At 39.0% G+C, this 15,948-nt stretch overlaps 1 protein-coding gene across 6 annotated transcripts in view; it reads left to right on the top strand.

Moving 5' to 3' along the window:
* GRID1 (glutamate ionotropic receptor delta type subunit 1) overlaps positions 1–15,948 on the top strand; it is a 539,944-nt gene that overhangs the window by 504,018 nt on the left and 19,978 nt on the right. For all 6 annotated transcript variants that reach the window (XM_040071277.2, XM_040071278.2, XM_040071276.2 and 3 more), the window contains one exon: positions 9,254–9,449. In XM_040071277.2, the coding sequence (XP_039927211.1) occupies positions 9,254–9,449 (196 nt within the window). The remainder of the gene's footprint in view (positions 1–9,253; positions 9,450–15,948) is intronic.

The raw sequence follows: 15,948 nt of genomic DNA, 5'->3' as shown, positions 1-15,948 counted from the left end.
TACTGTGTTTCTTACATAAGGCAATAATGCAATTTCCAAGCTCATATTTTAAGGTTTATAATTAAGCTACCCAATAAACTAATTAATCTCAATATAATGAGCAGCCAGCTTTTTCTGATGTGCTTTTTTGGTGCTTTCTAGTATGAGGTTCAGTATTCAGAGAGACTTGTGTTCAGTGTGAGGAGAAAGACAGAACAAAGGGTAAATCTCTCTTCCTGTACATCAGGATGAGATGGGAAGTGCACCATGCACCGTGTGCTCAGTCTGGGTCCTCTGAGGAACAGGCATGTGGGCCTCCAGACTTGAAAACATGCATGTGTAATGCATGCACTTTAGACATCAATAATAACTGATGAATGCTATATGTGCTTCCAGTATTCATGAAGAGCCCTATATTTTGATTTCCCAGGAGTATGCAGCACATGCTCTAGAAATCAAGGTGCCTCTTGAGAGCCCCTGTTCTCTTTTCGTCTCCCTGTGGTAAGGGAGGGGTGTGAAGCTGTTTTCCAGCATCACACTGTGCCTTTGACAGATCTGGATTCATCCAGCCCCTCCACCCCAGCTATGAGACTGCTGACATGCAGGACTCCTGGTAAACCACAACTTAATAAAGAGTTGTGTAGGACCTTACTCCACGCTGGGATTTCATGGACTTTAATGATGTCCTAACAGCCCTTGTATAAAGCACCACTAACCGCAAGTAAAGGCTTTATAAGCCTGCACCAAGAAGCCAAGCTTATCTGTTGCCCACTCTGTTTAATTAAAAAGCTACTCTTTGTCGTGCGAGTGCAAAACAGAACAACATCGTTATCAGTACTTAGAACAGCAGTGGAAAAGGAAGAAAGCAATTTCTTCCCTCTCGATCTTAATCATTAATCTTCATTAGGATTTTTAGCTTCTGAATGTGAGCGGTAGAAGACATCAGCGTAGCAAACAATTTAAAATGTATCTGCATATGTAATAGGTAGTTTGTTATTTTCATTATAGGTAAAAGCATTTGTCAGTTGCCAGATGTGTTTGATTCAGACAATATGATTTTCATGCCAACTTTTTGATATGTTTGATTTAGGTGAACTGACTAAAACCTGCTGCTGGGACCAAGGTGCTGTTAAACACCAGCTGCAGTTTTTATTTTAATTAATAATTTAAGGAGTAGAATACCTTGCTTTAATTAGCATGTTAACCCTTTGAGCTGCTCAGACAAAGGCCACAAGGGCAAAGTGGTTTAAAAGTAAAGCAAGAAAATACTCAAAGGAAATCCAAACAGGAGTGTTTTTTCCTCCAAACATGCTCTTGAGGCATTTTCACCTTTTCTTTGCATTTTATTTTCCTTCAAACTGTTGAATGGAATATGGAATGTGGATAAAGGATCCAGGATTACCCAGATAGAAAGAAAACATAAATTACAAATAAGTTAATGAAAAAAAAAAAATCAGCAATCTAAATGACTTATGCTTTCATTGCCTGGAGGAGGTCTGGAGAGGAGAAGGGTTGGAAGCATAGTTAGAAACACTGGACTGGCAACCAGGAGATCTTAGCTTATTTCTAGCTGTTTAACGGATTTCTTTATGTGCAGTGCTGGAGCAGAGCCAGTGTCAGTCAGCTCTAGGCAAAATGAACTTTTAGGATCTAGTGACAAGTCAAGTCACACTCACACAGATCACTGCAGACGATTGGAGTTGCTGAGGTGGTCCTGAATGCCCGAGGGCATAATTTAGAAACAGGAGTGGATAGGAATACCCAGAGGTTTAATGTTGTTTACAGAAGAACCTGTTTTACTGATTATGATGAGAATCCAGGTTGATTTTGGGATCCAAATTTGAGTCTCGTAGCCAGAAACAACGTTAAGTCCTTTTTTGGAAACGAGCATGTTTCCTAAATAAACTGCTGGAAGATACAAAGAAAACTTCTGTGAGCAATGGGACGCAGCCTACTTGTATGAGGTTTTTTTTTAATCCTACATCCTCCGCACTTTAACTGCAGATTGTTCCGAGATCTGTAAAGAGTGGAAATTCAAGTGTTGGTAATAGAATGTATTTCTGCTGCATCTCAGACTCTTAATACACAAAGCCTCCAAATGTTTTGCCAATAAATGTATTTAGCTAGCAATTAATTGCCACTAAAAATCACAAACATGCCAGTGTATCAGTTATTAGTGGCTTGAATGTCTTTGCATTTCAGTGGGTTTACATTCTGTTCCCTTCTTTTAAAACTTAATCATGCAGTAGCTCAGGAACAGAGCCCCAGTGAAAACACTCTGCAGGGAAGCCAGTGCTATATCAGGAGTTAAGAAAACAGTTTAGTTTGGTTTACTTGTCTTTCCCTTTGCATGTGGGAACAGAGGCTACTGGAATTTATTTGAAAGGAATGAGATTAGTTTGGAGGCTGTACAAGTTCAGTGCTTCTAGTGCTTTGTGTATGTATTATTTGGCTGTTTCATTTTTCATTTTTCTTACTGTTTGTATTTTTGTCTCCAGTCCTGGGAACCTTGAGCACGTGCTTCTGTGTGTATAACTAGTTTCTCTGATCCCAGCAGTACTGCTCTATCTATTGAGTCTGCCAGGTAGCCTGCAAAAGCAGTTTCTTTGGGGCAGTAGAAGAGAGAGGGTCCTGTTGCTGCACTGGTGGGTGACAGAAGTGTTGCCATCACACATGGCATGCAGAATGTGTAGCAAACCCCATGCTCCTGGGGTGGAAATAAAGCCTCTCCCCGGAACAGTGTTATATTTTACTTTTGGTCACACCTAATTTAGGGCTGTGAAGTCCCAATCCAATCAGAGTCTCAGAGATGCCTCCACACTGGCAGCAGTGACCATTATAGCGATGGAAAAAGCTGCTGCAGTGCCATTACCTGCTGAGGAGTTCAATCACTATTTGTTTTAACTATAGGAAGAATAGGTGGTTGACATGGCAACGTGTTCTGTGACACACATCGATTGATTGGTTTTGCCACTGGAGGAAAGTCCCTGCTTCTTTGAAATCCTGTGCAGCAGCCGTTCCTGCCCCACTGCTGAGGACAGGAGCAGACACAGCCCTGTCTGCACTGTTTGTCTCCTGCTGGGATTTGGAAAGGTTCAGTCCTGGTGTGAAGGGCTGCAGCTCCACTGATTCAGTGGAGTTTAATCTGTCAATACGTACAGCTTCCCTTGTAGAAAACTCTCGTGAGGCTTTTTCTGCTAAGGCTTTTGTTTAAAGTGGATGGTATTTTTCATGGAGAGCAGATAAAATGAGTTTTATATGAATCATAAAGCAGTATATATTTGCTGGTGAAGGACTTGACCCAGAAAAGTGTATCCTAAGCATACAAGTACTGCTGCTGATCTCTACTGGAATGGCTTTGTTGCTAAAATTAAAGTTTTGCTTAGAGTATTTGATGAAGAAACCTGTTGCTCCTCACATTACTGCACTGAGACAGAATTAAGAGCACTTAAAGTGACTTGCAGTGAAATGGAACAATGCAGGATTTGATCACATCACTATAGAGAAGCTGACAATCTAAGGATTGATTTAAGAGCTCAGTTTCATTATTCGTAATTTCTAAGAAAGTCCGAGATGCCCAAATTAAAATCATGGACCGAGTTCTGAAGTGTTAGGTTATAAGAAGTGGCGATAAACTTGTTTTCATTTTAATTCTCTGTACTAAGGGTACTGCCATTCTAATAGTACCTTGAACAGTTTTATTGGACTCACTGAGAATAATCTTTAAAGTAGCCTGTCTTTTAGTTTTTGTATGTCCAGTTTAAAACACACTAATAACATTCCTATATGTGCCTGGAACACTGAAAATCTACCAAAATATGTCATAATACTTTTTTTTTTTTTTTTTTTTTTTTTGAGTACATTTACTTTTTAGACTTGTAGGTGCTAAAGATAATCAATTCTAATGTTACCTCATTGTCCAGCCAATATATCCCCCTTTCTTGTACAGCTAAAGACTCACGAAATATCAGTTGCACTAATGTTTGGAGACACTAACTGCTACTCTCTTCCATTTTTAAGTGGGCTTGTGCTATTTTAACTTGCATTTTGCAATGCAGTGAAACTCTTCATGCAAATCTCTGAGTCAATGAGCCTATCATCCCCTAGTGGTACTTTATATCCATAACAGAAGGATTTTTTTTTTTTTTTTTTCAGCTCTTCAACCAGTTAAACTGTTCAACTTGGGTAGACCAGCCCTAGAGGATGTCTTTTTGTGAAAGTTTGAACTCAGTTTCGGTGTCTGAAGGCAAAATTTACCCTACCCACTCATAAATTTTGCTTAAAACTGGAGTTCCAAAGATTGTTCATTTGTGAACAATGGATTGAGGCTCATACCATTTGCCTAGCAGATTCATAAATGGATAAAAAAGTTGATCAGGACTGAGGTTCTGAATGTAAGATCTGCTCATGGAGACGTTGTCTGTACCCCTGCAGTACCTCTTCAGCCGTGATTCAGCTTTGCAGACTCTTTTCTCTTGGGGGACATCTGCGAATGAGAATCTGATCTGGCAGTGCTTGCTTGCTTTCTAAGTTCAACTCTTAGTGAGTGGATTGATGTGGTCAGCAACAGCTAACGCCATTTTCTTATTTGTCCTCATTGTCATGGAAAATTCTCCCTTGGAGGGAGGAGTTCTCAGCAGTTTTAGGTCTCAAAATTCTGCCCTTTTCTGCAGCTCACAGTAGGCAGAATTCTCTTTCAACTCATTGCTTTTCCACTGGGTATAACTTTATCCAATAAATCTCCTTTTAGATAGAATTTTATGTTCTAGGTTTTAGCCATAGGTGTTTCTTAGGCTTACAAGCTTGTCAAATCAGTTCAGATACTTTTGTTTTTACTTTGAAGTTTACTGGGTTTACCATTTTTCCAGTGCGTAAAACACATATTTCCCTCTCACATAACAGTGTGGAGAAAACAGTTCCTTGTTAGAAACTGCACTTATATTTAATTCTGGAGATGTAATGAATTCCTAACTTTCGGAGAAAAAAAAAAAAAAAGTTTTAAAAAAATAATTTTGCCTCAAGGAATTTGAAGATAGAAAATGAGGACTTGTACTATACATTTGATGTATGCATTTTTAAGACTTCATTTAGGCAGAGCAGCTTAAAAACTCCCATAATGTCTAGGACACTTTATCTTGATGGAAGTCATCAGCTAGAATATTATGCTGCATTGAGCAAAAAAATCTCAGGGTCACTAAAAAAAAAAAAAAAAAAATTCCACTTTTTTTTTTTAATTTTATTTTTTAATTTGTGAGGAACATGTTTTTCTTTTGAAAAATACTTTGATCACATCTCATGATCCAGGTGCCTCCAGCTGAGTTAATTGATCAGCGGTTACCTCAAAGCACCTGGTGTCAAGTTTAGTCTGTCACTTATTATTCATCCAGAAGTCTTGGTCATATAGCAGTAACAGAGTAAAATAAACCCACACTGGCAGCATATTTTTAGTCTGTATATCTACAGCTACGTGAGGCTTTTACAAGTAAGAACACATCTGCAAAAAGTGTATCTTAACCGGAATTTTTATTCTGGCAATCACTTCTAGTGGTCTAATTATAAATACTAATGCCACTATTGCCTGTCTGTGTCTTCTGCAGCATTTGTTTTATGTCAATAAATCTCTAACCAAAAAAAAAAAAAAAAACACAACAAAACCCACACAAGCGGAGAACCCAGTCTTCAGTTGACTCTGCAGGAAGTAATTGTAATTCCACTGGGAGTACATATCAGTTGTTGTGTTCATCTAACAGGCATAAATAGGGGCATTAAATATTTTGGCTGGTAATACAGGTTTAAAAAACAACATTTTTCTTTAGATTGACTGCAGATACATTTACTTAAATCAATTGGTTTACATGCACTTGTCAATTATAGCAGTCACACTGTCGATGTATTTATCTACAAATTGAAGTTGTGCTCCTGTAACTGTAAGTGAGGGGCATTGGCTTTTTCTGCTTTACTGGCTTTATCTTTAATCACACTCACAAAGAGCCTTTAATGGCTTGTGAGATCCAGCAGCTGAGGTGGTAAGGTTAATGGGGCATCTTGTTATGCTGCACGTTTTTGTTGCAAATAATTTTGTATATTAAATGCATGAAATCTTTGCCATAGGAAAGTGAGACAAGAACTTGAGTGGCTAAAGGAGATGGGCCCACAAATAAAGCTTAAGAACGATGACAGCAGCTGCCTTTAGAGAATGACACAACTGTGAGATCCAGACAGTATCTGAAATGTAGCAGTGAGTGGTTTTGTCTGCAAAGTGGTTTTGTCTTGCTTCACCCTGTAAAAAGTAGGAGATAATTCATCTCCGTCCAGTATCATTTATGTTTGTGCCCATGCCCACCTTGCCAAAATCTTTCGGCCACTTCTCTACCCATGGAGGTGCTGAGCATCACCTCCACTTTCAGTGCAGAAATACAGCAGAGATATTTTTTTATAAGGAGTAAGAGCTGTGGCTTTGACCACTCTCTGTCAGGATAATTTCTGGGATAGGTTTTTGGCTAAGCGGTCCAAAACATCCAACAGCGCACTTCAAGAAATCCTTAGGACACACAATACTCCACATTTTCTGTTCCAAGGAAATGGTGCCAGCTAAATGGCTTACCTTACTCCCACACCCAGGCCAGCGCTGTGCTTCCCTCCCTGCCACCTGTATGCTTGTCTGCTTATTGCAAGCACTTGATTTAAACCCCAGATTTGCTCTCTCTGCCCTGTGACGCTTAGAGAATTGAACAAACTGTGCTGCTTGTAAAGCAACATGTACTGTGCTTTTGTGCCGTACTGATTGTCAATAAAATGTAATTTAGCTAAAATAAAAATACTGATTGCCAATAAAGTGCAATTTAGCTAAAACACAATGCACGTTTCTGAGTAAAAGCTTCCATGACAATAAAGGAAAACAGGAAATACTAATAATATTAAAATTGCAAGTTTAATTATTTTTTTTTTTTACTATCCAAACCCTCATGTTCAAACTTTCAAAGAGAATAGCAGTATCAGCAGTAGGCATTTGTAAAGTTGTTACCAGCTGAAACTTGTGTTAAAGTATATTAATTAAACATATTTCTGCTGCTGTGCTTCTACTAAACATGCTTTCCTACACACACCAAAATCTCTGCACTAAACCTGGGGGGAAAGGGTTGCCACAGAAGCAATAGCCTGTGTATATTGAGTACCTTTCTTTGCCCTATAGGCAGAAATGTGTCTTTTATCAGCCAGTTCATCTGTTCCTGGGGTTTAAGCCATTCCCTGGGATATGATGAAACTTACTTTAAAAAAATAAAGACAGAACTAAGTGCAGCATGTAATCATGTAGATCAAGACTGGAAGAAAAACAGTTCCATAGAATCTATAGGAGATGGGAGCAGAATAGACCTGTCAGGATCGTTAAAGAAAGAAATAAAATCTGAACAAATGCTCCCATTTTTCATTAGCTTTTTGAGTTTCCAACAAGCTCCAGGATGTTTGTTTTGTACTTTATCAATTGCCATATACAGAGCTAGGGAAATAACAGGATATTTGGGGTTTGGTGGAACTCCTCGAGTTAGCCCAAATCCACAAGTGTGCAATGCATGTAGAAACTGTTCACACAGTCTTACTTAAAGCTGCTTAACAGCTTAAAATGATAAAAAGTCCTTAACACAATTTAAGAACTTAAACCACTTAAACTGTTTGAAGCAGCTTGTGAGTTGGAAGAGTTTGGGGCGGGGGGTGTGCTGAGAGGCAGCCCTTGGAGCTGCAGCCTGGGGACAGGGCTCCCACACCAGGACTCCCAGAGATGGGCACCTTTTGCAGCTGAACTTGGGGGGCCTGGGGGTGATGTGAGGGAGAAGAGGGAAGAGCTTTCTTTGTGTTTTTATGTGGCACGGTGTATATGCCGGGATTGCTTTGCTTTAAATAGCGTAGCAGGGAATCTTAGAGGCGTGTGAGGTGTCAGCAGTGGCATCTCCCCAGGGAAACGGGGAAGAGGGTGGCAGAAAAATATTGTCTGTGACAAGTCTTCAGCTGTGGAAAACAGCTTTGGCTCACGGGCCAGGAGAAGGCTGCTCAGGAGCATTGTGAAGAAATCTGCACAAGCTGCAAGCCAAAATGTTCTGCTCTTGTGGTTCCAGGAGCTGGAGGTGTGGGGAAGGTGGCAAGAGTGGGCCTTTCAGATCTATTGATGGGGAAGTTTTTGTTTCTGAAAGATTGTTTTTGGGAAAAAAGAAATGGGGAGGGATGCTTTAGTTTAACTGACGTCAAGCAATGTTAGTTGGTTATATCAGAAGCATGTTGCTAATATGTGAAGCCACATATTTATAAAGCATTTTAAAGAAAAGAAGCCATTATTTATGAGATTCAGTTTGGTCCCTGCTGCCGTGTGTGGTTGTCAGAGGTTGAATGTGTGTTGTATATTTGTATGCTCAGATGGAAAAATGGTGGCACTGCACAGAAGTGATACTTCTAGGGCAAAGGAAGAAGGCACAGGAATGGGAATGAACCTCAGAGAGAGGGAAGACAGCCAGGATGCTGCTTCTGATGGCAGTGATGCCACCTTAAATGTTCTGAAGCTTAGGCTGGTTTTCATTGATGCAGGCAGTGATTTACACCCTTCAGTGCAGGAAAAGCTGTAAAACAGGAGTGAATTACATTCTGTACAATTTGAAAATAAATTGTGCATTCACAGCCGCTCAGGGTGAGACCCATTTACACTTCCAGAGTGGTATATGATGAGTAAATGAAAGTTAGGCCTCTGTGTGAATGAAAAATGCCTGTTTTACCAGAGGCTGTGAAAAGAGAGAGCAAGAGAGTCTTAGTGGAAATTGGAAGCAAGATTTTATTTGTTTAAAACAGTCATATTGATTTGGAGTCAGATGGAGCATTGGTAGAACTGCAAACTAATTCCACTGAAATTCTGCAAGGTATTTCTGGTGAAGTTGATGGGGCTGGAAGTTTATATTTGTAATCTGAGTTTTTCCTCTGTTCAGGTAAGTCTTTGTCACATTATATTCTTGTACGGTCTTGGTAGCATATTTAACATGAATTTTATCTGTCAAAAAACAAAAATCTTCACTGGGTTGAAACAGAGCTTGGGTGTAGTTAAAATCATATGATCTCAGTACAGTTAAATAACTGCTTGGCTTTCCTTTACGAGGAGGAATGAAATATGGAAATGTTATTTGGTGAGGGTAAGTGCTTTCTGATGAATGACAGACATAGAAAGAAACCATTTAATTAATGAAATCTTGCTAATGTACTGCATCACACTAATTTCTCAATATTGCTTGAATTTCAGAACATTTCAGGATCTGTCCAAACAAATGGATATATCTTATGGTACAGTCAGGGACTCAGCAGTGTATGAATACTTTAAAGCAAAAGGGACCAACCCTTTGGAGCAGGACAACACATTTGCTGAACTGTGGAGGACTATCAGTAAGAATAATGGGGCAGATAATTGCGTATCAAACCCTTCTGAAGGCATCAGGAAGGTAAGATTGTATCACAGGGGTTTTCAATTAATTTCTGTATCAATGTTGTTTCTATGGAGCTAATGTTAAGTCAAAGGAAAGAAATTACAGTTATTTAAAACTCCCCTAAATCCCTATATAAAGTTCCTTTTAGTATCTCGATGGCAGATAATCATATTTTGGTGTCATTGTTCTGAATTTAAGTACTTCAGCTCTGCCTAAGTTCTTCAGAATCTAAGTCCTTTGGATCTGGCCGTAAGGTTTTTCAGTTTCATGGGAGCTTTGATAATGCCTTTTTGGATGTAATTCTTCACATTATCCAGTGGTGACTACTGTCCCTTGCTCATTTGAGTTAGTTTTCTTTTTCCGGAGTTCTAGGGATCCACTAAGTAAGAACTAAGAAATCCACAGAATGCATACTCATTTCTCTTAAAACAGAAGATTAATGCAAGATTTTTTGTTGTTTATTCCAGACCTTCAAAAATGCATTCACACAACACTGTGTTTTACCAAAACGTTATTTCTCTCAGATAAAGCTACATGTTTTTTCATGGAACAGAGAATTATTGTGGGATTCAAGGACTGATGTGTGCTTAAATTGTGAAGATGTGCAAAGATGCAGCTTAGGATGCTGCATCTTTGTTCTGAGTCCTGTGATAAGGAGTATTGGCCATTACAGAAGCTCCCTCTCCCTCTCACAGCCTCCCTCTCCTCTCTGCTCCCCATCTTGAATCTCAACAAAACCAGGCGGCGCCTTACATCAAACACCTGTCCAGGAGTACATTACACAGAAGGGATGCGGACATGCTGAAAGCCTTGATGTGCAGCTCCTTTAGTGAGAAGTGTCCTCTTCACCTGTCAATTGATTTTTTCCCTAAAACAAGTTAACAGCTTTTATTACCATAGCGAATGTTTGATCAGAGATACTCTTGTCTGTGAAACACTGATTTACTAGTTCTTCATGCTCTTGTATGTGGGACATAATAAAATGGCTTTGGCTTGCATTTCCGTTTTCTATTTTGAATTTTTGAAACCTTTCCTGAGCAGTCAGAGGGACCGTATCCAAAATCTACTGGTTTTATGGTGCCCTGAAGAGGGTGAACACAAGTAACGCAAGCCGTCCCATTTCCCAATTCAAATTCCTTTAGCAAAGAGGTTCCCAGCTCTTTGCTCAACTTTTGGACAAAATCTTTATGCGGACATTCTCACGTCTTAGCATACGGGTATTCAGTCAAAAGTCTGGGTTCACCCTGCCCATCCCTCGGATGAGCTTCCCCAGAGCCCTCTGCCCTCAGCTCCAAAAACCTCAGTTCTTGAGGACAAGCCAGAGCTCTGACAATAGCAAGGTCTGCAGTGGTTGTTTTGGTTTGGTTTTTTTCCCCTTAATCTGCTCAGCACTTTACGAAAATGAGGCCTCTTTTGAGATGTTTTGGTATCATTTAGGGGAGAAATAGAAACATTAAATACTTTTCTATGTACCCTAGCATTTAAGCCCATAACGAAACAGTTTGCCTTAGAAAAATATACAGTACTTTAGTTTTCTTTTTTCCTGACATTCTTGTGTTAGCGGATGCTCTTTATCCATGAAATTGTAAATACTCTTATTCTGTAAGCCTAGTGCATGCTGCCATTTATGATAGCTGCATTTGCTAAGCCAGAAATGTAACTGTAGATTGGCAGGCAGTTGAGAATACCAATTATATTGTCTGTGTGGAGCTGGCAGCTCCATCCTATCTATGTGATAATAACTTTTTATACTAAGTTTGGTTTCAGTGTTGTAGGGTGATTTTTATATAACTGGATCAGCTCATTCAATTAATGTCAACAACAACTAAACTTTACTTCAGTCCCCAAAGATGACCAAGGCCCCTATTTGATTAGACACCTACATAAATTGGCATTAATATTTAAGAACATTGTCAACTAAACTATTGTGTTTGTAGTTGAAGTGTCACCCTTCCTAGCTCATGGAACTGTCTGAAAAAACAGACAAGTCTTCTATGTCAAGTATTATGGCTAGAAATTCTGGGTTTTTTCTAAAAGAGAATTGATGTCAGCCAAGGAAATGAGAGTTTCCATCCATAAACACATACTGCTGCATGAAAGAGATGTAAATGTGCCTTACAAATGTGTTTCATAGGAAATGGGAACTATAAATCTCTCTAGCATAAAAAGATTCATAAAACATTTTTCTGAATGAGCACTTGCCTGACACAAAGCAAAAAAGGAAAAAAATCACTACTACTCTTTCTTCCCTCCTTCTCCTTTCTGTTTTCTTCAGACAGTACCATAGTTCAACTGCAGTTATAAACAAAGCAATGCCACTCCAGTGCAAAACAGGGAGTGCTGGTTATTTTTGCCACAGACAGGTATTGGAGGTGTTTGTTCCTATTCCATTTATCTTTCTCTATTTCATGGAGATTTTCCTACTCCCTTTGTCTGAAAACAAAGGGATGGCAGTGGAAGAAAGTCATCTGAGCTTTCATGGCGTTTGGTTGCCATGGCAGAGGTGTCTCTTCAGACACGGCAGGGTCCCTGCAGCCAGTGACCGTCTCCCATGGGCAAGGCACAGCTTTTGCCGCACTGGGAGAGCCACGGAAGAGACAGGAATGCACTTCACTGTCACAAAAGTGACAGGAGAACTCTTAAGAGCCGAGGGTGGCGGGGGGAAGGTTGCTTTTGCTGTATTCCCAAGGTAGTTGAAAGTGGTCACTGAAGATGGAAAACCTCCTCCTATTCAGCAGAGCACAGGAGCAGAAACCACACCAAGCACCAGCCCATACAGAATGTTGTTTTGCCACTTTGAGCTGTCTGGGACTATCATAGACGAGGAGTGACTAATGCTGTCACAGGAAAGTTTCTACAGCCAGGATCTCAGTGAACTGTTTGCTTTGCATCCAGTGACAATCAGGGTACTTACTGATTGGCACCAAAGTGGTTTTGATTTCCTTTGGGAGCACCCATTTTTGCTTTGAAAGAATGCAGTAATTTGATCCCCATGTGATCCTGTATCTGCTGTATATACAGTTAGGAGAGTTAAACTCACTATTGCATTTTATAATGCCCTGCTTTGGTTGAGACTGCTTCTTCCCCTGTCCAATCAATTTGGTGCCAAAATTTCTCTCAATTGTTTCTTTTCTTCCTGTGCATCGCTTTTGATCAAAAGCGATCAAAACCAAGTAGAGCGCAAAATGAGAATGCATCATTGATTTAGGCAGTGGCACAGTAAGAATTTATTCCTTCTCTTTTTTGCTTCCTTAATGATCACTGAGCATTAAATCAGAGTGAACTTCTCTCTTCATTCTGAGAGTAAAAGTAATTTAAAAGTTCATTTAATACGATTTTTTTAAAACTGCGTTGTCCACAATGAATTTTATATTGTGAATTATGATAGCTCTCACAGAGCTTCATAAATTTCTCCATTTCTTGACCCATCGGCCTTTGAAGCAAAAGCAAATGCTTCCTTAAACCTGAATCTGTGGCATTCTGTAGTGGTTCCTTAATTATTTTAGTGTTTGAAACATTTCAGCAGGATTAAATGGCATGTTTTTCTTTTTATTAGAACTGTGTTGCTTCTCTTAAAGCGCTTTCATATAGTTAATAGATGTTATCCAGCCGTGGTTTTGAACTACTCCACTAATGCCAATGTAAAGGTCACTTTCTGATGTTTCTGTGCTACTGGCCATATAATGGGATCAGCTACACTGACACCGTTCTGGCAGTAAGTTAATGATGAATTTTGCATTATTCTGGCACTTCTGCCTTAAGTATGATAGCTTCTTCATAAGTTTCAGATAAATCACAGATACATCAGTGATTAATCTGGAATCAATCTTTTTTCATGTTATTATTATTTCTTATCATGCTTTATTTGAAGCAGCATTGTTTAACCATCAGTTAGCCAGGACCCTTTAAACAACATTCCTCTCTCTCTATCCATGCTGAAGAGTGACATTATGGGGTTGTTTACTGCTTTCCTGGAGTATTATTTTCTTTATGGTCCTTGTCTTGTCTAGGAAGCAGTCTTCTCTGGCCTTTTAATTTTTTTTAGGATTGTGAAGAAGAAATATTTTTTTTAATATAAGTTTTGCCTGGGAGGTTCTTTTTCCTTAAATCTGTTTTCTTAAATCTCTTAAACCAAAGATAAATCTGGTATCCTTGGTATAAGCTAAAGTAGTTGTCCTACCTGGGCGGAATAAATGAGCACTGCTTTGGCTGACTTTCTGATAAAGAGGTTTTTCAAAGTTTAACCAAGCGACTTTTGTTTTGTTGTGCACCATGCCTCTATGCTGAGAGCCACAGTAAGGCCGTAGGAAAGGAACAAAATATGAAGTACAATTAGGAGACTGAAGTGTAAATTTGAGCTCCTTATTCTGTGTTTATTTCAGTAGGTTTTTTTTTATTCAAGCTATCTCACCTATTCTCAGCTGACATTTGCCACAGGCCCTGTTGCCAGTCTCCCTACATTCGTGGCCTGGAAGTTAAGGGGCAGGCACATGTGCACACACAGTCTTTCACTTAAAAAAAAAAAAAAAAAGTTTAAACTACATTTAAAATTTGAGGTTGACTTTTCATTGAAAATGAATGTCAATTGGATTTTATTTGGCTTTTACTGCTTGCCTAGGGGAGGTGTATAAAAAGTCATCCTACTTCAAATGCACATACATGTATGTGTGCACTTTTGTGTCTCGTACATATGTTTTTCAAAGTTTGACAGCTTTTCCTTTAATTGAAAAAATGATACTGCTTAGCTGTCACAACAGGGAAGTTAAGGATGTAAACAGGGAAGTTAAGGATATTAACAGGGAAGTGAAGGATGCCGAATTTGGACAACAACTAAACATTCTGCTATAAGAAAACTTTCCACACAATGAACTCACTAATAGTATGAGGTCTTCACTCTTCAGGGAAGAAAATTTCACAAGTGGAAGAAGTTTGGAAAGAACTAAGTCTTCCCTTAGGAAAAAGGGATCTTTGGAGATTCTGGATTTGGCAGTCAGAGAGGGAGGGGACACAGCCTTTCACCCAGGATTTCTGGGAGTTGAGACATTTACACAACCAAGAGTTTAAAAGTCAGATTCCTGATTATGCTAAAATGATCAGGCTCTCAGAGAAATAATGCTCTACAGATGTGATGACATTGGAGAGACTGATTTATGTAATTAAAAATATGTAAAATAGATGTGAGGAGATCTGGCAGTCTTGGTTTATTGACCATTTACAGTTGAAGGATATGATTTAGGATAGCAGCATTACAAAAGAGGAGACCTTTACAAAAGATCTTCTGTCCAGCATTGAAAGTCAGTTTACAAAGCTCTTGTATATAAGATAACATACAGAAACCTGAGGATTGAAAAGAAGAATCAATATTGTGGTTTTTTCTTTAGCCAGTGCATTGTAGTAGAAGTCGAATATTTGAGGAACATTGTCTTCTCCAAGTATTATTCAGAGATGGATAAGGAATGTATTGCATTGTCAGTGTACTTTTCTAAGTTGTAAATTTGAAAAGATGATTCACTGACCACTTCTGAAAGAACAGAAGATAAATACAGCTCTTTAAACTGAGCAAACCACCAAAAGAACCCCAAAAACCAAAAAAACCCACAACCCCAAAACCCCAAACCAAAACACAAGAAAACCCAAACCAAACAAAGCAACAGCAACAAAAAAGACAAAAATTCAACCAGTCAACATAAAAATACCCAGAGAAATGTAAAACACATTTTACCATAGTGACTTAGGCCAAGTGTGTCTGGGGTGTCTGATTTCTGTATATCCATCAGGCAGGACTTTTCTTCTCTTATATCATGCATTTTGAATAAATTCTGTGTACAGTAACAAGTGCTGCTGGTTTTGACCCCCTGAGGACATTTTTTAATGCTGACAGTTTCCTGTCATAGGTAGCAAAATCCTATGTATTATTATTTACCATGGAACACAGTGTAGCTGAGTAATAAAAATAACGTTTTCTAAGGGTTCAGTGTACAGACTCTTTCACGTCTTACCAAAGAGAAGGGATATAACATTTCTACTCTGTTTCAACCCAGAAGCAAATGAATTTGTGTATCTTTGATTGCCTCGATGCAGATAAAAGGGAAACAGGGAAGAGAGGTGGATTGCAGCAAGTACCTTACAGGAAGTCTGGGTAACAAGATTTTAATCTTTGTTTCCCTGAATTCCACCTCCTAGAAGATACCTCACCTGTTTAATTTATTGTCATGTCTAAGCAACTGTAAGGGACTTCACAAAGGTATGGTTCATGTCAAACTATGGTGAAGTAAATTACCTTATTTGCTCAACTGAGGAATGCAGTGCAATGAAGTAACTGATGGAGTCTTACAAACATACAGGTGAATTCAAAACTGAGGTTAAAAAAGGATTGAAAGTATGCAGAAGGATGAGCTAATTCTGTGCCAGAGCTGTAGCAATTTGCTAGGGGAGCTTCGTGAATCAGTTCCCATCAGGAAATATACACAGGACTTCAGCTACCTAAAAATATTAGACAACCAATGGTTGCTTT

This window comes from Hirundo rustica, chromosome 8 (assembly GCF_015227805.2).
Source record: "Hirundo rustica isolate bHirRus1 chromosome 8, bHirRus1.pri.v3, whole genome shotgun sequence".
Classification (NCBI taxonomy): Eukaryota; Metazoa; Chordata; class Aves; order Passeriformes; family Hirundinidae; genus Hirundo; species Hirundo rustica.
Note: the sequence above shows the minus strand (reverse complement) of the source record. Positions and strands in the feature narration are given on the sequence as shown.